The 23,068-nt window shown below is 40.9% G+C and overlaps 1 protein-coding gene across 4 annotated transcripts in view; it reads right to left on the reverse strand.

Annotated features, from left to right (window-relative positions):
• Positions 1-23,068, reverse strand: part of DGKI (diacylglycerol kinase iota) — a 217,958-nt gene that overhangs the window by 24,002 nt on the left and 170,888 nt on the right. For all 4 annotated transcript variants that reach the window (XM_042795524.1, XM_042795525.1, XM_042795523.1 and 1 more), the window contains one exon: positions 8,132-8,157. In XM_042795524.1, coding sequence (XP_042651458.1) covers positions 8,132-8,157 — 26 coding nt within the window. The remainder of the gene's footprint in view (positions 1-8,131; positions 8,158-23,068) is intronic.

Raw genomic sequence — 23,068 nt, forward strand, 5'->3', positions numbered from 1 at the left:
TGTGAAGCAGCTGTCTGGAATGGAAATGGGGAAAGGTTCCTGGACTTGCCAGAGTTCTGCCTCAGCCTAAACTCTGCATGAGAACAATGATGGACATATGACAGCAAAAATACATGCAGCTTAGAGGCTTCCTGCCTAGAACATAGTATCTCTTGGGCTGGTGAATGCCAAGGCTCATTGATTTTTAATTTTTTTTTTTTTCAAAATGTATCTGCTGCCACTACCCACTGTCCTAAAGAAACAGGTGGTAAACAAGCTTTCCATGCAAGATTTCAGCTTTGGGAAAAGCTTAGGCTTCTTAGGGAATCCAGGAGGAATGGCACCAGTCTAGGTAGCTCATGACAGCAGTGCTGTGAGACACTCCTTCCGTAAAAGAAAACCAAATAAAGAGCCTGAGAGCTCAAAATGCTCCCAAGAGACCAAGAAAACCAACAGTGCTGCAACCAAAATCTCAAAAGCACATCAGCTGAACAGCAGCCAGACACAGACATCTGATGACTGTTCAGCAAGGGGAATATTATGAAGGCCTTCACACAGCATCTCGAGCTAATCCATCTGTACAGGAAAACGTGTGCATAAGCACACATTCTCCTGTGGTTTGAGAAACACTTTTGAAGCATGCTGGCCCTCTGAATAAATCATGCCTCAATAACATCTATTTCTAGGATTGCACAAAGAGGTAGAAAACCCTTCTAAACATTTGTAGGTTGCCCTTAAGTTATAAAAGCATCACATCCCATGCAGATTCGAAGGTGAGAACTGACACAGTTTTGACCGCGTTTGCCTAACTTGGGAATAAGACAAAAAAATTTTAACACGCAAAAAAATCATCACACTCAGGTGGTTATAAATATGCATTGCAAACCTTTTCCTTTTAAGAATTTTAGATTCAAACAACACACAGCATCAAACCACCGTTTAGAGAGCAGAAAAAAAAAAAAAAAAAAAAAAAAAAAAAGAAAGGAAAAACAACCACACAGGCTTGCTGGAGGGAAAGAAAGAATTCTCGCTTACACAGAAGTCCCTTCATACAACTCTGGAAGGATAAAGAGGCTTTCAAGCAGATGTAAATTACACTCAAGCTGTCTTTAAGGCCCCATTTGCACTGTCAAGATTAGTTTAAAGGTACTTTAGAGTCCACCCTGAATTGTTTATGTGGCACTGGTGCTGAGCTGAGAGTGCAGTTGATGGTTAGGAGTGGAAGTATTCAGACCCTCATGCCAAAATTTTCCTGCAAGACCGTTTAAGTCAGTTTGACAAAAGGAAGGGATGACTGTAAAGAAAAAGGACTTCCTTTGTAAATGGTCCAAAAACCCAAAGAACAGTTGCAGATAAACTAAGTACCATCTGGCAGACATTGTCACTTTTTTTTTTGTTTCCTTTTCACTTCCACCATAAAATAAAATTTTAAGCCAAGACAGGAACAATTAATGTCATTTTCAGGAGTAATGTGGTGGAGGAAAATGTCTCTGATCAAGCGAGAACACAGGGCAAGGAAGACTTTGGCTGACTAATGCAGCCACTTTATCAATAGAGTGGCGTTACTTTGGCAGGAAGAGAATTCTAGGTAAAATAATTAAGCAATGATTTATTTTTTTGTTTAAAAATAAAAGGATAGCAAGAAAAAAGGAACGTTGTGGGCCACACTGTTCCTCCCCTCTTCTCTGACATGGTGGGCCACTACTATCACAGGCACTCCCAACACACTCCCTTCAAGCTTTTGCCACTACAAGGCTGGCTGCAGTGCCTTTGTCTGACAATATCTAAGTAACCCTCCCTCAAGGACCTCCTCGAGCTAGGGCTTCACAGTAGGACTACATAATCTGAAAGTCAATTCAAGCATTTATATTAACAAGCTGCCACTCTTACCTGACCATGAGCAGCCTCCATCGGAAACAAAAAACAGGAGCGAAGTAGGTTGCAAGGTTACCCAGGGCTTCTGCTTGAAAATAGGTGCCCTGATTCAGACAATACATTCCTTACTCCTACTTCCTCCTGAGGGGAAAGGGATAATGGCAGTGGCCATCTGGAAAGAAACGTTTCCCAGTTTTACTCTATTACTCATTCAGATGCCCACATCTGCCGGACTTCTCCGTCCCAGATGCCTACTGACCACTCAGCCAGCTTAGACGTGGCAAGAGGTGGGGTGTAGGCACTCTTAAAGGTTTTGGGCAGAGAGTACCTCCCTCAGCCCTAGAGAAGTGCTTTGGCAGAATGCTTTCTCTTGCTACCATGGGTCTGCTTCTATACCAGCCTCTGCTGAGCTGAGAAGTAAATTAACAAACTCAGAGCAGAACTCCAAGTCACCGTTGGCTCAGCTGGCCACAGACATAATTTTTAAAACACTATCCAGGAGGGCTTTCTTCCCAAAGTGGCTAATTAATCAAAATAAATACCTGCAGTCAGGAGCCCCGCCCCCCTGTACTGTCTTTCATTTGTTTGGAGAAAACATTCCAAGACATCTCAATTTGTTGCTAAGTAAACGGCTGCAACATCACCCTGAAGAATACAGCTTCTCAGCTGGATCTGTGTGAAACCATCACTCTCTCTTTTGAAGGAATCTGGTGTACAAAACAGAGATGGCTGTTTTTGTTTTTTGTTTTTTTTGGTTTTTTTCCCCTTTAAATTCTACCCGCACTGAGATGTTTGGGTTCATCTGTATTACCCTGCTTGTCCTTTTATTCAGGATGGCAGGATGCTTAAAAAGCTCTTGAGGAGAACATCCCTTTGAAGACTATGGCCAGCAAGACTAGTGGGCAGTGGCTCCAGAAAGAAGAAAGAAGGTTGAGAGAGTGAAGTACACATTCCCACAGGCTGCCAGGGACAACAGGAAATCCGAGGTACTGGAGGTCCCAGGAAGTGTTCTCAGCTCTTGTGTTATTTTCTGGGGCTCCTACAGTCATCCTCCTCCTTTCACGGGTTCAGACCTCCTCTCTTTAACGGAGCAGGCAGCACTGGAGTAAACACCATAATGTACAGGACATTCTGCCTCCTAGGCAGAAGCAGATACTGCACAGCAAAGCATTTTGCTGTATGGGATGGAGCTGCCACTGCCTTCCATGCACACCCTTGATCACTCCCTTCCTTATTCATACAGCAGCTCTCTCTATCCAGAGGGACATCTAGAGATGGAATTACACCTCCCATCCCAAGCTTCCAGTCTGAATCTGGGCCAAGCAATCCCTGTGGTAAATTCTTCTAATAGTGCCTAATTTGAAAGTCATGATTTAAACCCACTTCACTTCTAATGCGCTCTTGCCTCTGCACAAATCCCTCCTAAGGATAAGATATCCGGACTGGATGAGTCTAAGTATCATCATGGAACCACAATCTGCCAGAATCTGAAAGATCTTTGAGTGTCGCCATTCATCTTTCCAAGGAGAAGTATCATCCTTCATCTTCACCCTTTGTATCTTATTATGATGTTGTAATAACAAGCTGTCTTCAAAATTTCTCTTTTGAACTTATTTGGCTCTTGTTTTAATTTCCCAGTTATCCCCTATTCCCTCATGCATTTGGAATCCATTGCAGGAAAAAAAGAAAACAAACAACAACTGAGTTTTATCACAGGAAAGCTTGCTAGAGATTATGCTGATGCAGGAAAAAAAACATGTCTGCTAGAAGCAAACAAGGCAAAAAGCCCAGTTTCATGGGTTTATAAAGAAACAAGAAGAGCAAGAGACCACAGAAATAAATATTTGGAATCTCTTGTCTCCAGATCAGAATGCAACTCAGATGCATAAGGACTAAGTACTAGGGTTGACTGCTACTTGAGATGCATTAGCATAGCCACTTAACACTTTGAGTAGTTCTATCAAATGCAAGGTTCCTCTGTTTGAAGTTAGGCAAACAAGTATTGAGCTGCATCAGCTCCAAGCTGCCATTAGATAAATAACATGCCAATGTCCACACACCACTCAAGAGTTTGCTGGTATTTTTTTCAGAAAACTATAATGGGAGTGAAACTCTGTACTCTCTTTAAGAGAATCTCCCTCAGTTGCTCAGGTGATGATGAACAGCCAACTCAGTTACACAGGGTAACCAAGGAATGATAAAGCTAACCCCGATGAAGCTAGACCAAAGGTAATGGAAAATATAAGAATGTTATTCAATGCATTAGAATTGGAAAATTCATAGACAGATTTCTGCAGGCCAGCTGTGACTAAGAATGAACAGGGCACGATCCAGCATACATACAGTGTGCAGTGCAGTACTGAAAGGTGCTGGATGAAGGAAGGGTTTGGTAAACCTCAACCATTCACTCAACGATAATCTGGGAATGACTGCGTACTGGCCAGGCAATGCATTAGAAGTCTGCATTTCCCTCACAATACCATACCTCGTCTAGAAACAATGGATATGTTTTCTTTCAATAACATCCAACAGCCTCAGACATCCTGAGCATAAAACCGGGATTTTTATAGAGTGAAAATACAGCAGATGATCCCATTCATTAACAGGAGATCTGCCCGACCCCTTCCTCATGACATCTACCAGGTCTTCTGTGTCCCTGTCACTTGCCTTTTGTTGACTCTCAGCTAGTCCGAACACCCAAAGAAACACCCCTATCCTCCAAAACTGCAGGGCAAGTAACTCCACCAAAGCTGACATGACCGAACAGGTAGCCCTTCCATTTCATTCTTCACAGCCATCACCCTAATCCCCTGTCTAAACTACTATATTTTGGTATTTACTTAGCTTGTTCCATATTGTCAGTCAGTTAGGGAGTCTGGGGGCCAGGGGTTTTGTCTACTCTTTTTGTGGTTTGTTTGATGTAGGGTTTTTTAATTAAAAAAAAAAAAAAAAAAAAAAAAAAAAGAAAAGAAAAGAAAAAAAAAGATGAGTATCACTCTTTAGTTATTTCCTAACTACCTGTACCAAGAACAAAGAAGCAAACCCTCTAAAATTTTTAAGAGGTCTGGGTTTTTTTCCTTTTGAAGTTTGGCGTTTTCTAGCAGTACCGTTTCCCTTTCTGTGCCACTTGAAATGGATCTGTTTTGTAACTGATAAAGGTGCCTTAACACGTGCCCACACCAAGGAGCATTGTAAACTCTTACAATTGTTCAAGAGATGCCCAGTCCCAGACAGATGGTGCTTTATCCTCACCCTCTCTTCAAGACAGCATAATGCAATGTCCTGTCAGGGATTAATGGAAGTGCCACTCACATTAGATTCTAATTCTGGTAACAGCTCTGTTACTACACTATGGATGCTACAGCCACTGTTAGCAACTAATGCTTGAAGCAGGCAGTCCACACAGGAGGAGAAGCAGGAAATTCAGAAACCAAAGCAAGGAGCACAACGCAAGAATCTATGCAGAATGCAACCTCATGGTCAAGGGGAAAGAGGCATTTGAAAAGACAGACAAGGACGATGGAAAGAAAAAAAACTAAGAGAAACAGCAGAAATAAAAATGATGACTGAAGATTAAAGCAGACAAAACGAAGATCAGGAACCAAATGGAAAGTTAAAACAAAAGATCCAACGCAACAGAGAAAGTGCTTCTTTTCAGTAATGGCCAACATATCGCATCATCAGAAAATCAGCACTAGAAATGTGCCCCAAAATAGGGCAGAGCAGCTGAAACACAGGACATGGAGTGATGCCTGTGAGGACGGGTTATTCTGCAGTTGGATCTTGCCCCATTGTGGACACCAAAGCATTATTGCCTTATAAAACTACATGTGAATGTTCAACATCTTGAATAGGCACACAGTTGAGTACTGATTATTAATGAAAATAATGGCCTGAAAACTGGCTCCTGGATACTTACTCCAAGAAAAATATATGAGGAGAGGTCTGCATAAACACTATAAAAGACAGGCAATTCAGAGATAAGTTTTCAGCTCTCTCCTGGACCCGCTCTTTTTTGTTTAGGGAAGAGATATCAGACCCAAGACTAATTTGAGATGCTTTCACACATGCATAAAGTGGACTGAGAAGCACCTAGGCTCAAAAGAGCTTGGGCTACAGCCCTTTTGTCACATTTTCCTTCTAGTACTGTGGTCATTTACCACAGTCTGTATGCAGCATGGTGGGGAGAGAGGAAATCCAGGTATTGGACTTGTCTTTCAGAAAAGTCGCTGGGGCATGTGACATTTTTTGTGTTTGAAAGAAGCTCCTACATATTTACATGGATGACAAATCTAGTTAGATACCCCCCACAAAATTTCTAATAACTAGCACTATCATGTCACTAATTGGTCAATGGAACACACGCCTTTCACGCTATATTTCAAAGCAGGTTCCTTATGGGAGAAGGGGAAGAAAGGGAAGGAAGAAGCTGTTCAGAGATGTTTATCAAACCTGGAAAGCCAGACTCTGGCAGCAGATGGTAGATGGCAAACAGGAAGATTTTGTGAAAAACTAGAACAGTTTAAAAATAGTAGAAAGAAAGAAAGCATTAAGACAGCAGGAAATACTAAAGTTTAAAGCTATACAAGGAAATACATTAACACTGTCTGTTGCTATATTAATAGATAAAAATGGAGCAATAGAATAAATGCAAGGAAAATGAAAAAGCAAGAGTAGTCTATCACTAACAAGTTTACACAACAACAAGCAGTTTGAGTCTGGGTCTTGAGACAGTGTATTAGACCATAACGTATTCAAATTTCTTCTGAGGCTTGGAGAAATGGGGTATATTACAAAATTCTCACAAGTCTCCAGTACTTTATATCATTAAGAAGCTGTGGTCATGGTAAAAAGCAGATGAACTATTAAACAAGAAAACTACCCGTAGTTCACAAAGTCAATGAGCCGTAAATCACGGGCAGTTGATAGGGTACACCAAGAAATTCAAACAGTATAGTCTGTAATTCTCATGCTCTTAATTGTCAGGGGATCCACTGCTATCGGACACTAGGAATGGACCAGATGGGCTAGATATATCTTTGGTCTGACATGTTTGTCCATTTTTATGGATTTCTTTATAACTCTCTTTACTAAGAAATGACATGTCAAGGAGATGGAAGCGAATTTATTAATGACAGTATGTTTGACAGCCACTATACTGGACTAAAAAGATCTTGGCTGGAGTCAAGGACGATGTAGGTTGATACCTAACTCATCACTGCACACTCCAAGCAAACATGCTTCAGTGACATACTTCCAGGCTCAGACCTCCTTACTTCTCCATTTGCAACAGTCCTTACTATTCCCTATCCGGACCTTTCTTGAATAATACTTATTGTGTTGTTCAGAAATTTTGCTGATTGTGTAACTACATACAAATTGAATGCCAGAAGAAAATAGATATTTTTTTCTTTTGTCGTCCAAAATAATACTCCAGATTCAGAGCTACATGATGAACCTTCCCCTCTCAGTTACAATGTGCAACTCCCCACCCCCTGCCCCCTTTTTTTTTTTCCATTCCCTGTGAAACTGTGCCAGTGCAATTACTGCCTCGTCTGCAGTATATCTCTGGATTTCATACCGATGCAACTATACTTTAATGTACTCTAGAGGGATATTTATACCACCTAGCTCTAAGCACCTAAATTGGTCATAGTTATTAACCACCTAGTTACTGCAAACTCCCTCTTTACTCCATAGGGAAAGATCAGATACTTCAGTGTCCTTCACAGAAAGTATATCACCATAACCTGCAACTCTTGCTAGTCAAGCCATGAGATTTTTATATGTAGAAGCTCCTACTGGCACTAAATTCCACATCATGCTACTAAAATGTTTTTAGTGTTAACCCAAGATAACCTGGGTTCAAGCCTTTAAACACAATCCACTCTCCTTTGCTACAAAGGTGCTGTCCTATAAGCATCGGAAGAGATCAGGTCACGTTCATGAAAATTATATATCGTCCTCTAAACCCAAACATAATTTTTCATAGATGAAGCTCTATGGAGTTGTGTGAATAAATTGCAAACGCTTTCAATAGTTCAGTTTTCTTGAGCAAGATTCATTTCACAAGTAACTCAATACAGGCTTAACTTCTGCCAGCCCCAACTAAATGAACAAGCACTTGATGTCTGGGGGTGAACAAAGTCTGAGCAACAACAAAGTTTCATTTTCATAAAGCAATTTTTCTCCACCACAACTGTGTTAAAACACAGCTTACAGATAGTCTTCAGTCTCACTTTTAATATGCTGTTAGTATCTATAAAACACATCTTACCTTGATCTTCTGAAGAGACCGGTGACCTGGAATAAAACAACAAAGTCCAGTCAATCTTTGGTATGGAAAGGGCACAAATAAGGTTCAACATCATTGTAGGGAATAGATCATGGAAGAATCGGAAAGTTTTATCCTTGGGCTAACTTAGAAGGGAGTGCTGGAAGGCATCTGACAAGAAAGGAGCAGAAAAGGGCAGGGATGGAGAGCAGCTTCTGCAGACCAGGGTGGCCCTATGGAGTCATGTCCATAAGGCAGATAGTAGCTGCACTGTTAAGCACTCATTCCAAGAGTTTCTGCAGGTACTTGGTGAAGAACTTATCTACTACTGTTACTGTTGGAAATAGCTGACATCATTACTGTTGAGAAAGTCCTGCTCCTTCATAGACTGTTGAAGGGACCATAATGAAGTGCGGGCCAGGAAGAAACATCTCCGCTATGGGTAGCTGAGAAAATTATAGCTCCAGAGCAACTTGCAGTCATTAAGGTGGCCATTTTTTCTTACTATGAGTCAATGTGGTGGAGAGCGTAAAACACTAGTCATAATTATTACCAGTTCATGCCATCTTCACAAAAGCAATATAAACAGGAAAAAAAAAACACAAGAGTTACAGGATACCCTAACCAGTGGCTTAAGCCTCTGATAATAACTCCAAGAGAGTGAGGGGTTATAAAACATGAGGGATCTCTCAGTGCCCCCACTGGTGAACAGAAGGGCCCTACTGAATTCCAGAGAATTGTATCACAGCTCCCATCACTCAGGATCACACTCCTCATCATTTTGGTCAGTACTCACAACACAGGAACATAAAGAGGTGTAAAACGTTGGCCCTCCATTTTTCCCTTTGGTGCAGTAGTTTTGCTAAACCAAGCTGGGGCTAACTGTACAGCCAAATCTGGGATGTGCCTTAGTTATTGAGACCAGACTGACAGCACACAGTAGATTGGACCATTGCCTCGGCACTTCCCCAGCAAAGATTTTCAACTGCATATATAGCCTGCCCACTCCAGTAACAAGGAGTTTGTTCCTGCAGTGAATGGGACAACCCGGGCTTCCTTTCCAAGACATATTTAATTTTGCACCAATGTACAAAAATAACAAATTACTAAAGATTTAAAAATGTTAGTGTTGCCAGCAAACAGATCAAAGCTGACATAAGAAAAGCAGCCACAGAGGGGTGAAGGGAAAAGAAGGAACAAAGGGGAAAAGAGCACATGTATATTTAACTGAGTCAGCAGGGGCTGAGGGTTGAAGGGGAGAAAAATAAGGGTTAGAAACCCTGGATTTAGAGGAATAAAGGAGCTGAGGAAGGAGTCATGATCTCATTCCATAACAGGGGTCTGAAAATGAAGGTTGAAGGATTATAGGACATCAGAAGCAGATATGCAAATATGTAGATGCAAACAGGAAAGATGGAAAGAAAAGAAGGAAACTTCCCTAATGAGGTATGCAGATTTTTAGTTTTAAAAAAGAGAGATTTGTAAAGAAAGAGACAAAAGAGTTACTGCACAGCTGGAGCAATGGTCACTGTGAAAGGAAAAAATGTGATTGCCTAATTAAGATTCTGACTGTGCAAGAAGCCAATGTGTCTGTACGGATCAGAATTAATGAATCCTCTACTCCCATTAAACCCTCTGATTGCTGCTGAACATCCCAGGCATGTAGCCTGCTCTGCTGCCAGCCAGGCCAGCTCTGCCCTTGCAATTCAGCCATTTCTGTGGAAATACAGTAGGAATGCAGGTAACTCGGAGGATTAGCAGGCATCGCCAGGACTCTGCCCAACTGCTTTGACCAGTTAGTTACAGGCCTTCCTCCACAAGCCCCAGCAGAAGACCTTCCGAAGGTCAAAACTTAACACACAGTGTTTCCTACAAGGTTAAACTGTACAGAACGGGTGATATAAAGAGGTGCAAGATTTTAGGTACTTAAAAATACTTTCACAGGCAGCAGTTAGGCCAGATACCTTAGCTGAGGTATCCTGACTCTCCACCTATTGCTACTGCAACTTCCCACAGCACCAACAGAATTTATTCATATGTTTTGTTTCTTAATTGCACAGTTTCATCACCTTTCAGATCTTTATTTGAAACAATAAAGTAAACCGTACAGATTATGCTATAATTTGGCTCTTCTTTATGCCTGGTAAAACAGATGTCATTAGTTTCTTAAAGCATCAACAACAGGAGAGGCACCATTATAATACCTCCGCCTTCTCAATTAAAACATTGAAGTGAGGGATGGAAAATATGTTTGTGTATATTTAATGCGCCCAAAATTAGTAAGCATTTTTCAGAATACTACTGCTGTGTGCCTGTGTTGCTTTTCTTCATACCTTGAACGCAGTGGCTGAACAGTAAGAAATCTAACAGGTACTACTGTTGCTACTAGCAGGGTTTTCATTTGAAAGGCTTCATCAAGCATCTTTTGGAACTCTGTAGCCTGGTATCCTGAGGAAAAAAAGTTTATATAATCACAGCATCTTGCTGTGTACATACGCACCTCTCTGCCTCACCCTAATAAAGCTTGAGATTGTTGGCTCATTTCGCCCATCGTTAACAGAGGGGTTGGAGAGCCAATTCCTGCTTTCACGAGGAAACACAACAGCATAAGCTCAAAATTTCTGACATAGGTGCAAAGCCACAAAGAGAGGTTTTGAATACCTCAGCCACAGGAAAGCCTCAGTTGAGAGGTTCCACCACTGGAGATACCAAAGGTTCAACCACAATAAACATAAAACATTTTGGCAAAGAGTGGAGAGGACTTTCAATATTCTCCTACAATTTCAGGCCATACATTTTAGCAGGGGGGAGGTTTTCCAAACCATTCAAGTACTTGAAACTACAATGCAAGAAAGCAAGGCTGCTGAAAAGACCACACTAATTGTGTTGGGCATTTTATGCATTGTCTGATCTACCCCAGGGTTATGACAGGCTCTAAGGGAAGAAAGAAAGGAAATTTAATGACCTGCTCTAAACCACACACACTCACTCCGCAGCCACAGGGGGCTTTCCCGACAGACAAAAAAAATCCAGTGAATGCTCATATTTCCGGCCACACATCTTTCTCTCAGGTCTGCAAGAAGTGTGAGGGAAACACTGGGGCAGCACTGGTCACCAGACTGATGACCTAAGAAGGGAGGATTCTCAGCTGCTAACGCCCACACAACAACCATCTATCTAGTGTCTGTCAGCTGCCCTCCTAGTATGATTCTAGCTGTGTGTTTGACTGTCATGAAGAAGTAAGTTATCATTCTCACAACCTCCATAACTTAAAAGAAGTAGAGACAAATCTGAGTTACTTCAGAAGAGTTAATATGCTGCCAAGGTCTGTGGTTCCACCTGAGTCAAAACACTTTAATTTGGTTAAACAAAACAAATCAAACCCCTAAAACCTTCAGGAAAAGGTTCAGGCACCATAATATCCTTTCTTTGCTATTTCAGAACAGAACAGCTTATTTTTTTTCTATCAATTGTTAGTTTTTTCTGGGTTTATCTTAGTGTAAAATTAACTTGTAGAAAGAAAGGCCCATCACCTCCCCACCTCCCCAGGAGAGTAAAGACAGGCTAAATTGTCTATGACTGGCTACATTTCCAGAACCCTAAGATTAAATTAGTTCTTCTACCAACAGTGCTCTTTCCCAAGCATAAATGCGAAAGGGAAGCCCAATTTCGGGAATTTTTACCAAAGGCATTAATCTGACTTTTCTCCTGCCCTGGTTTGACAGATGCTTTATGAAGAGCTATTGCTGCAGTGAGTAGCTAAGGAGCAGACAAATATTACTACAGTGATAGGGAAGGGGATCAGAAGGGGAGAGAATGGGAAGTATGTTATCACCTCTGCTTCCCATTCTGCTCGCACCCCTCCTTTTGCTGTAGGTCCTGCAGTAGTGTTGTTCTCCTGTTGCAGAGTGTCAGGCTCCACTCAGAAATGATAACAGCGCTTGCAAGCCTCAGTCTGCAAGGTGAAGCTGCGCAATGCCTGTTCCACCATTCCCTACGCAGACAAGGCAGTACCTTTCATGCTTAGCACAAAATGCACAGGGATCTCCCAGGAAAGGAGGTACACATATTTAGAAATGCATACAGAAGCCTGAATAATAATGTAAAAAGCCCCTAATCATACATTCACTAGAGGCTTCCGGCAAACTGGAAGACTTATGATACTGAAGGCATGAGACATGCCCACCTAAACCAGCACTGTGCCTCCGGAGTTAATGGTCTGATCCAAAGCTCACTGGAATTTTTCCACTCACTTTTATAGGCTTTAGATCAATTTCTGGCAAAAATCTAATCCCTCGGTATAGCCAAGACAGCCTTTAGTATCATACAAGCCTTCCCCCACCAGCCAAACACGCGCAGCTGTTTCCAAGTGCACTCTTCACTGTGCAAGCACTAGATTTATTCAGCACTGGAAGGGGGGAAGAGGGAATATTCATTTCTAAGGAGGGAAAGGCAGGGACTGTCACAATTTTGAGCCTAGTCAACTGAGGCTTGGGAACCTGAGAAATACAGCCAGCCTCCCGCAGATGAATTCTAACAAAATTTCAGCAAATGGGTACATTATTCATGAAGACAAAAGTCTCTAGAGAAACGAACCCAGAGCTGATGTAAAGCAGCTATTTTAATCAATAAACCTGTAGCAGAAACCATCTGCACCATGGCTATTTAAAACCAGCCATTTGCAATTTAAAGGCCAAATAACAATCTGTGTGCAGCAATTCTGCTGGGTTTTATGACCATTCCCCCTTTTTCCTGCTTAAGCAATGTATTTCTCCAAATTTTCTAATTTGGTCTGACGATAGCTGCCTGTGATGAGGGGAGGGAAAGAGCTTTCGGATTAAACCCATTCCTTCTCATTTTGTGTGTACATCTCTTCAGAACTGAAAGCGGCATCCTTACTGGGATTTATTCACATATTCTCCGAGTGTAATTGAAGAAAAATTTTAGCACATAAAATATTTTTCAAATAAGGGTGGGGAAACCCCCTCACATTCAGCAATCTGCATCAACACCCCTGGGACTGGCGAGTCCCCTGCTGTCCCAGCAGCAGACAGTGCCTCACATGTTACTGGCAGAAAAGCAGAACTTCTTGCTTCTTTGTCCCTCAGCACCTCACGCTCGGAGGAGAGTTTTTACTATCCCAGGTTTCCTGTCATTCTTTCCTCTCAAATATTTCTCATAGACAATGGCCATACTGTCTCACACACGTGGGAAAGTGCTGACCAGCAATGCTCCCCGAATCTAAAAAATTCCATTCAAGTTATTTATTATTATGCAGAAATCTGCTCGGACATGTCGTGTCAATCTGTAATCTGGAGAGCCTCATTTTTTACAATTCTGCTAAAGATCGGTACTTTTTCTAGCATCTCTAAGGCAGCCTCAGCCCCTCCCCATACACAAACCATTGCTCCAGGCTCTTCACAAGCAGTCCAACATACATGAATGTAATTTGGTGCTTCTTAGGAAAACAAGGGCAGCCCAGATGTATTCCTTGCTGTATCTCAGGCACATCTGTGTCCCTTATATTGTTTCATATCTTTTCTCATTACTGTCTAACTTTTTTATCTCTTCCCACTTTCCCTGACCACTGTAGAAAGCTTTGAATGAAGGCTTGGAACTCCACAGGCAGCTATACCTGAAGTTGTACTGACACCCAGAGGAGTTACCTAGGAATTGCTGCTGAACAAGGGAATGAAAGATTTTATTGCAAAATCAGACGTAAACCCAAACGTGCTTAACCTCGATTTAAACAAAAACAAAAAAAACAACCAAAAAAAAAAAAAAAAAACAAACAAAAAAAAAAACAGAAAGGAGAAATATTCTAACACATTCATCTTGAAAAGGATAATTCTACCTTGGAATCAAGGTCAAAACATGACCTAAGAAAGCTGGCTTGTTATTTACTTGGAAAAAAAGGCATTTCCAAATGACCAGCAGGATCATTGTAGGCTGATCATGGGTTGTTTGTTGTCTGTTTTGTTTTTGTTTTTGTTTTTGTTTTTTTTAAATACTTAGCCTCTCTCTTACCACCTCGTGGCACCAAAGTATTTCAAGGGAATGTAAAAGACATTCATATTGAAGAGGGCCTGATCCAAACTTCTTTGAAATGCTATTCTTCCATTTCCAGATTTGAATTAAGTCTTCAAAGTCCTCCCTGAGCTACCTGACAATTTCTTGATGAATCTGGGTGTCAGAAGGAAAAGGAAAGTCAGTACCTGATGGGGCTCTAACCTTAAAAGAAATAAAATAAGATCTAGCCACACCATGTAATACTTTGCTAAAACAACTGACTGGATGTCAAGGGACTGGATGCTGTTTGAAACAGCTCTTTATTAAGAAGACCTGGAACAGGAATTAAAGGGGCTTGATACATGAATTTGCTTAACATTCTACATGAAAAAAAAAAAAACAAAAAAAGACGTTAGGTGCAATTAGGTAACAAATCATCTGGCCTCTTTCCTCAACAACAGATCTGTGTACTTTTACTTTTTTTTTTAGGAAGAGATTAACCCAGAGATCATCTTCCTATGACTCCAAGAATTTATTTAACCCAGAGAAAGGAATTATTTTGGTAACTGCAAAGCCATGACAGCCACACTGCAAGCACACCAGGTATACTCTGCTTCACAAGACACATCCCCGCTTGGCCCTCTGACTACATGGAGGTGAAGCACATCAGCTGCCTGCTATCTAGAGATACCACCCAAATAATCTTAGACCAGATAGGGTAGCTTCTTGATTGCTTAGAAACCCTAAGTGGTGTGTTTGTTACCACAAAGCAAACCAGTCACTCCTGATAAAGAGCCTGCAGTGGTTTTGGGAAAAGAGATATTGAAACACAAGAATCCCTCAGAAACACGGTCTTGCAATTATGGTCATAAATAATTGGCATGATTTTTGCAAGTGCTAAGCACTAACCAACCCTCACCTGCTTGCTATCTTAAAAACAAAACAAAACAAAACAAAAACATTTAAAACACTGAGGTCCTAGGCAGAGCAGAATTTCTGTGCCTTTTACACTCCTGCTGCAGAGTAATTAATGGGGAATAAAACTTGCAATGGGTGTTTCGGATATGGTTTTGTGCTGCACTTTTAGATGCCTGGCACAGAAACAAGAATCTACGAGTCAGGGTTACACTGGCTCCAAGCCACCTCTGGCTCTCTAATTTCAGCTCTTGGCACATTTTAGCCAGGTCCATCTGTCCCCGCTTGCCCATGGGCATCAACACTGCCAGGCATCTCAGCAAGGCTATGTGTTACAGCCCTGCTCTTCATGTATTTTCCTCCCTTACACACACCTCTGTGCCAGCACTGCTAAACACTCGCTTAGTCTCAGCTACCGAGAGGAAGCTGTGGGGTTTAGTGTTTTTTTCCCAGCACAGGGGAGCAGCAAGCAAGCAGGGACAACTTTCCTCCCTCTCCATTTGAATGTTTTTAAGCTTTCAGAAGTTCCTCCTCTCGCTCGAGCAATCCTTTGGCAGGCATTTTAAGAAAAGACAGTACCTCCTACACCCAGGGGGCTCGGACACACACCCCAGGCGTGGAAGAGCAAGGGCAGCTCCCTGCAGAGCAGCCGTGACAAGGTGCACAGCTTGGGGAACAGGCTCCCGGCCACTCAGCAGTTCCCAACCCAAGCACACTAAACCCAGCCCACGTTCACAGGTACTTTCTGTTTCAAGCAACATTTTCCAGAAGAAATAAACCACTTTCATGCACGTCTCCGCCAAGCAAAACCAGCTCACCAACTTATTTTTCAAGCAGCCCTAGTGAAAAAATCCTCACTTTTTGCTCAATGACTCAAACGGAAGCCCATGTCGAAATATTGCTCCCAGTCTCATCCAAACATTCTGAACTTTGTGGGTCTAAAATACTAAATTGCAAATCTCAAAAGATTATGTATTTTCACATGACTATACTTTGTCTCTAGCTTTTTGTTGCATGACATTTTGACACTTCCCAGTTTCCAGCCTCCGCTGAAATCCAAACATGCAGATACCTGAAGAACTAGAGAAAGCTGGCAAAGGTTTGACTTTTTGGAGTTTAACGCTGTCAAGTCAGGCAAAGTGGTACCTCTGTGTGATACTCTAGAGCAGTTATTTTACCAAATTACATTTCTATTCTCTTTGCAAGTCTGTTAAACCAGAATTTAGGAACGCAAACAGGGCGTCAATAAATACAGTCTGAGCACATATTATGTGATGTCCTAGTGTGAAAGCTTGGACAGACTATGTATTCCAATGTGTGTGTTACACATGTACAGGACTGTGTTTTGTACCCGTGCCCTGAAGCTTATTAGTTTTGGCTTTGATAAGACAGCTTGGTACTGAGTGAGAGCACATTAAGAACCAGTCTCCTCTCTGAGCAGATGGCAGCTCCTTATGGCAGGGACAGAGCACATGGACACAGGCTTGCTATTCCTGTGCAATGCTCAGAAAACTAGAACTGGGATGGTTTGGGTTTTTTTCTTATTTTTTTTCAACTCTTACAAATAAGTAATGACTAGACACAGAGATAGACAGACATATTACCTAAAACTACAATGTTCACTTCTTTTCCAACTTTTATTGGACTGAAAGCCTGCTGTGCTGGAGCATATTAACCCTATATTTATAACAGTGCTTAAAGCAAGCCCAGAGGTATACACGTTTTCTTTCTGTTGATCATCCTGTATCATCCCAGTGAACCAAGCTAGCTCCAATTCCAGTGCCTTTAATGTCACTGGGGGTCACGGGTCTGCTGTTTCCACTCCATAAAACTGAAGAGAGGGATATTCACGTCCTACAGTGGCATCATTGTCTCCACTGTCACCTCTACCCTTCTCCTGCCAGGTGCAGTTACCACATGTCTGACACTTGCAGGAAAGCAATAGGCCCTAAAGATGAAATTATCAAACGTAATTTTCTTTTACCAAGCCAAACGGTAAACAAGGGTACAAGAAGTGACTGTCTTGACATGTTCCCCTACTGCCTTTGCTGTGAAGCTGCTTTACTTCTCAGTGCAGATTCTACTCAATCCAAGGGCTAAAGTAAGCAAACAAGGATGGAAGCAGAGAGAAAGAAAAAAAAAAAAAAGTGATAAAGAGTTGTAAGAAGAAAAGAGGAAAAAGAAAGAACTCTAATGCTTCAGCCTTGGCTATCAGCCAGAGAGCAGAAAGCAGATTTATAGCAGTTATGATAAACCACTTAAAGAAAACCAAGGCACACAGCTATCTGTACTCTGTCAACATTAATTTTATCCTTTAAACCCACTTCAACAAAAAAAACTTACATTCCACATGGAAAATTCTTTTTGATCCCCTTATCTACTGGAACTATTCAGAAAACATTTTCAATCTAGGTGGTAGTTGACTTTTTCAACATCCAGGTAGGAAGGTCCCTTTGTCAAGTTCATGCATATTCTGTTGCTTGAAATCACCCCAAGGAGAAGAGGAGAGCTGGACTTCTTGCATTTCCTTTGCGGAAAGCAGGATGCCAGTCAAGAAGCAAGATCTCTCTAAAGAAGTCAATTTGCAGTCTCATGGTGTGTGGGAGTGTTTTGCATGGCACTGTCTGCCAAAATAATTTGTCATCAGGGCGAATTTCCTCAGCTGTGCATCAGGTGTTGAGATGCTACAAAAATCATTAAGAGCCCTCATTCTGAGGGCTCAGGGGCAGGTGGGTGGGAAAAGAGGAAGCTAAAATCCCACCCAGTTCACTCCAGGGGCCTATATTCTGAATAATAAAATTATTTGGTAATAAGTACTGATGAGAAAAAAAACATCCTTCAGGATGCAGTACAGGATGTACTTTATTTCCACCACATATTGAAAGGGCAGAAACACAAACCCACCTCATCAGATGTGCCTACTGTGGTTAAAAAACCCTTTAGCAATTCCGCACCTCAACAGCAAAGGCTGGAGACTTAATTCTGGAAGAAAACAAACACTATTTGCATTGCACTCAGATACACAAAAAGACCATACACATGCGAATCTAAACTAAATTCTGATTTCTTCCTTTTCCAATTACGGTTAACAGGAGCAGAAGCAGAAGATGGTATCTAAAAGCTCAGTATTACTAGGAGAGGGATTGACGGGATGATGTGTAAGTACCAAATACTAATGACTGTTTCAGAAATTTAAATAAGTAAAAAACATGATTTTTCTACACCCCAGTTCTCTTTAGACAAGGCCAGACTTTGGCAGTAGTGACATAAAAATGCTACTAATTTACAGAGGAAGAGGTGATTAAATAAGGTTTTCCATGTATTCAGTCACTTAAAGGTGACACCAGAAGTTGCTGAAAGTTCATGCAAAACAGTTTCCATGCCACGATTTTCCCATGCCCAGAACCATCTCTGGGATGGAACCAACACGGCTGAAGTAACACAAATCCTCCTGAATCTCGAGCTGAGAACCTCTGTTCTCGTGTTTACCTTGCATACAGTCTGTACGTGATACACCCAGGATATACCAAAAACACATCTCATGCGGGCCACTCTTTGAAAAGGTATTTTGGTGCCAATATCCCTCTCCATCCCTTGTGATTTTAGCATCATTTTTCCTCTCTAAACTGTGTCCCTTTTTTCTGCAGTTGAGGCAAGGTGTGTCTACTAATCAGACATGTTCAGGCGCCCTTTCTCCTCACGGTGACAGGGATGAACATCATTAGAACTAGAGACATTGCTCGGGGAAAGTGGACATGGATTAAGAGACAATGTGGGAAAGGCTCAAAACTAACTTGTGAATTAATGTTTGTCCAGGTAAACGCCTTATTTTCAGTCTCATGACAAATCATTTGACAAATTCGTATATATTCTCTATCTGCATCTCTACTTGAGGTTGCTGTATAAGCAGAAAAAATTGTAAAATCTGGACACTTGAATTAGCTTCCAAATAGCAACAGATACCAGCAGCAGTAGCTGTCCTTAAGGAAACTTTTGAAATGGCAGAGGCTGCAAAACAGCACAGGGCACTAAGCAAGATCTTTCTTTGCTGACAATATGGAAAGAGTATGAATTTCATTGGGAAGTATTTCTGTCTGCTGTGCTAGTCTCTGGATTATTCTTGTATTCAATGATTTTACCACAAAATAAAATTAACTATCCTGTTTTTGAGTAGTTCCTTAATGAACTGACTATACTGAGAGAAAAAGAGGCTCAAACTATTTCTGGAAGGTTTTGATATTTAAAACATAGGAATCTCACAGAGAAAGCACGGTCCATTTTGGCAGCCAAATTCCACCATTTTTAAGAGCTTTCCTATTGTTTGTCAGGCTGAGTTTTCTTTCTGGATGTCAAGAAATGAAGCTTCAAGACAAGTTATTCAAGCAATGCCAAAATTCTGCTAGATTTTCATTGTTACATTTTAAGTTTTTAAGGGAATGGGAAAGGGCAGAAATAATATCTTTTCAAAACTGCAGGCACATATCTTCAAGGTAGAATTCCAAAGGAAACCAATATTTATTCCCTTTTTTCCCACTGAAAATCTCCAAAACCAATGAAGGTGGCTAAAATCTTGAAGTATATGGAGATAATTTGTATTCACAACAGGAGCATAAAGTACATGAAATTCATTATTTACCACACCTGGGCACTAGAGTGTAAAAAAATTAACAGGTGCCTTGTTTGTCAAGCAAATCTCCAAAAATGGGGGTACAGGAAGATTTACAGCAGCAATTGAAGAAAATATTTCCTAATAGTGGATAAATTGTAGCCTCCATCTGGAATGTGCACAAGATTCTAAATATTGTGACTGCATCACACTGACAATAGTGAGAGCTTTCAAAATAAAGGCCCAGACCCCATACTGAGATGCATCACTTTTTCCCACTCAGTCTCAGGGAACTAGCTTTCCCTCTAAACAATTCATTATCAAGTTGTTATTTTCTTATATATATATACTTTTTTTTTCTTACTTTCTTCAAAGTACCTTCCATATTTAACCCATGTTTACCATTTCCTGAATCATTCTCAGTTCTCTTTACATGATTTTTCCTCTTCTTTGAGTCCACATCCTTCCCTTCACTAATGCCCCCTCCTTTTTAATATCACTTTCCTAGCAAGAGGTAGAGAACTAGGCAAAATTTTAGGCAAAATTTTTTCATGTTTCACTTTCAGGTAGTGAGGGTGCTGCCTTGCAAGCTATTTGTAAAAGTATCTAAGACAACAGAAGAGAAAAAAAAGGGAGAGTTGAGCATAAACAGACAATGCATTTTGTTATGCTCTGATTCTATTTTAAGGACTACACAGGAGTGTATAATGAAGGTGAGATGGTGATTTATGCCTTCACTCAAATAAGATTTGTCTGAAAGCAATCAGTACTCATGAAGCCTCATCTGGGATTTTAAACAATGGAAAGTCATTTGTACAGGTGTACAAATAGCTGGTTAAAACATACGCACTTCACTCTTGTGGCTTGATCTTATAAATTCAGCTCGAACTAAATCTGAACCAGAAAACTAATTCAGATCTTGCTATCAAAACTCTGCCTACTTAAGAGCTGGTGCTGAGTTTTCCAATGCAAGAGTTTTGGGGAAACACTTGAAATTTTCAAGTCTTCACCAACCTTAGAAATTTTAAAGGCTCACTACCTCTAGGCAGCTCCTGCCTAGCATGTTCAAATCCTGAGTGACCTCTTTATATTTTCTTAACGTTCACTAGATGAGCGCTCTTTCTCTTTTCCACATGCAAGCTTGCATCTCTGATGCTCTTCTCACCTTGTACCACATAAAGATTAAAAAAACAAAAAACCAAACCAAACAAACAAACAAACAAAAAAAAAAACAAACAACAACAACAAAAAAAAAAAACACAAAAAAAAACCAACCTAAACCACCTTGTAACATCTGTACTGTCACACTGATTTCCCAGGCAATGATCTGATTCTTGTGGCCGAGTTAAAACACTTGGCATTGAGCCTTTTTCTTCTTCTCTCTCAGGAACTAGGTTAGCATTGCCTCATAAAGCAGTGCCTGGGTGGTATTACCAGCTAATTAATGTCTATTTAGGGTAAAGGTCTACAGCCACCTTCCAGCCCCTATAGGCATTTTTAATTCCTCTCCCTGACAGGACCAGATGGCATTCTGGCCAATCTTTGCCCACCCTTCACCAGCCATGCACTCAATTCAAGCGATGCAGCTAGCAGCGCTGGAAACACATTACCATCACAGCTGGACAGATGCTAGAAAAGTGGTTGTTATTGCCCCAAAGAACTGGAAAATTAATGACTTCAATTAAAAGATGTAGATTAAACCTCTACTAAAGTATAGTCACCTTTTCATTTTTGTATGCTGTTGTGGTTTTTATTTTATTTAATTTTCCAGCTCTCATCACATAACAGGGTGACAAACACGTAACTAGGAAGAGGAACACATGACCAACAATGAATGCTTACAGCAGGGGCAGGAATGGCCATCCCCATCTCACTGCACCATTTGATCACAGGATAAATCAGGATGATGAACCCACTCATGTTCAGAGTCCAATTACATATTTCAGTGGAGTCAGCCCAGAATACTTAGCTTTTTTCAAGATCAAGCACCAGTAGTCCAAGTAATTGTCTTCCCATTGTTTTTTTTGTACGCACTGTTGTCAATAATTTGATATTCTTATTAAGCTACGACCTGCCCCAGCTCCTGGTTACTACATCAAGACTTTGTTTCATGTCCTGCCCACTCCACACATTCGTCACATATCAAAGAGCCGTCAGAAAGGGAGCAAAACATGAAATACCATTAATCGAAAACCACCTGAAAATTAAATTACATGAAGCTCGCTTAATTAAAAACAAAAGCATAATTTTCTCACAGAAAGACCTCTGCCTCAAAACCATTAAATTCAAATTACTCTTCCACCCAACAGCTTGTGATCAAAAGCAACACCAACCATCATAATTATTTTCAGATCACATGTTCTCTTCTCTACTTTCACTGATTGAAGTAATTTAAGGGATCTTTCCACGTGCATACTTTTTTTTAGCTACACTCCTCACCTGTCAGAAATAATTACTTCATTTTATAGAGGTTATGTATATATATATGTATACACACACACGCATACATACATGTATAGAGAGAGGCTACACATATGTGTATATATAGCAATGGCAGAGACAGTCCAAGCAGTCTGCAGCCATACTACAACCAGCTGTGGTTTAATCTGCTCCTCACATCTGAGGAGGGTCATTCCCAACCCCTGTTTGGGAAAAAATTACCAAAATGAGAAAAAGGACAAAAATTACCAAAATGAGAAAACCAGCCCCAGTGGGTCAAATGATGATACTCACAGTAAGCCCCTGTCACTTGTCTTAGTGACGTGCTAATAGAGGATACTGCACGTTGAGCTGGAAGTGCTGTACAGTATTTTGGACTAGATGTAAAACACTGGACACTGATGACTTTTAAAATATCCACAAGAACTCCTTCTACAGGAGGAATCATCCCCTCTGTGCTCTTCCATGTTCCTTTTGGGGAATTTTGCTAAAATCCTTTCTGCAAGTTTTATTTGAAAAATCATTTCTGAAGGGACAAACCTCTGTAAAGAACCTGTGAGCTATTTCAGCTGCCAAAATATAGTAGTGCTTTCTAAGTTTTTCTTTAAAGTGCCAGGTTAGAAAGATTTTTTAGGTTGCAAAGTCAAGCATCCAGAAGCTTGGAAATGCCAGAGCTCGCGTCGTCTGAGCATCACACTCCAGCTCCATTGCACTCAAACATCTTGACAACCTTTAATCACATTGCCAACCGGTACTTTCTTCTGCTGGACTCTTGCCTCAGTGCTTAAGTAGAGACCTGCTTGATATCCTTTTCTGTTTTGCATATGTAGTGCACAGCCTCAAGGTTTATTTATTCCTCACTACTGAAACTGTGCGCAGCATGCAAACTGATTAATTTTCTCCTAACCATCTCTGACAGAGTCTCCCCATACTATCCAAGTTCCTTGTGACCATGAAATTTACCCTTATAG

The sequence above is a fragment of the Tyto alba genome, unplaced genomic scaffold (assembly GCF_018691265.1).
Source record: "Tyto alba isolate M040663 unplaced genomic scaffold, T.alba_DEE_v4.0 Super-Scaffold_21, whole genome shotgun sequence".
NCBI lineage: Eukaryota > Metazoa > Chordata > Aves > Strigiformes > Tytonidae > Tyto > Tyto alba.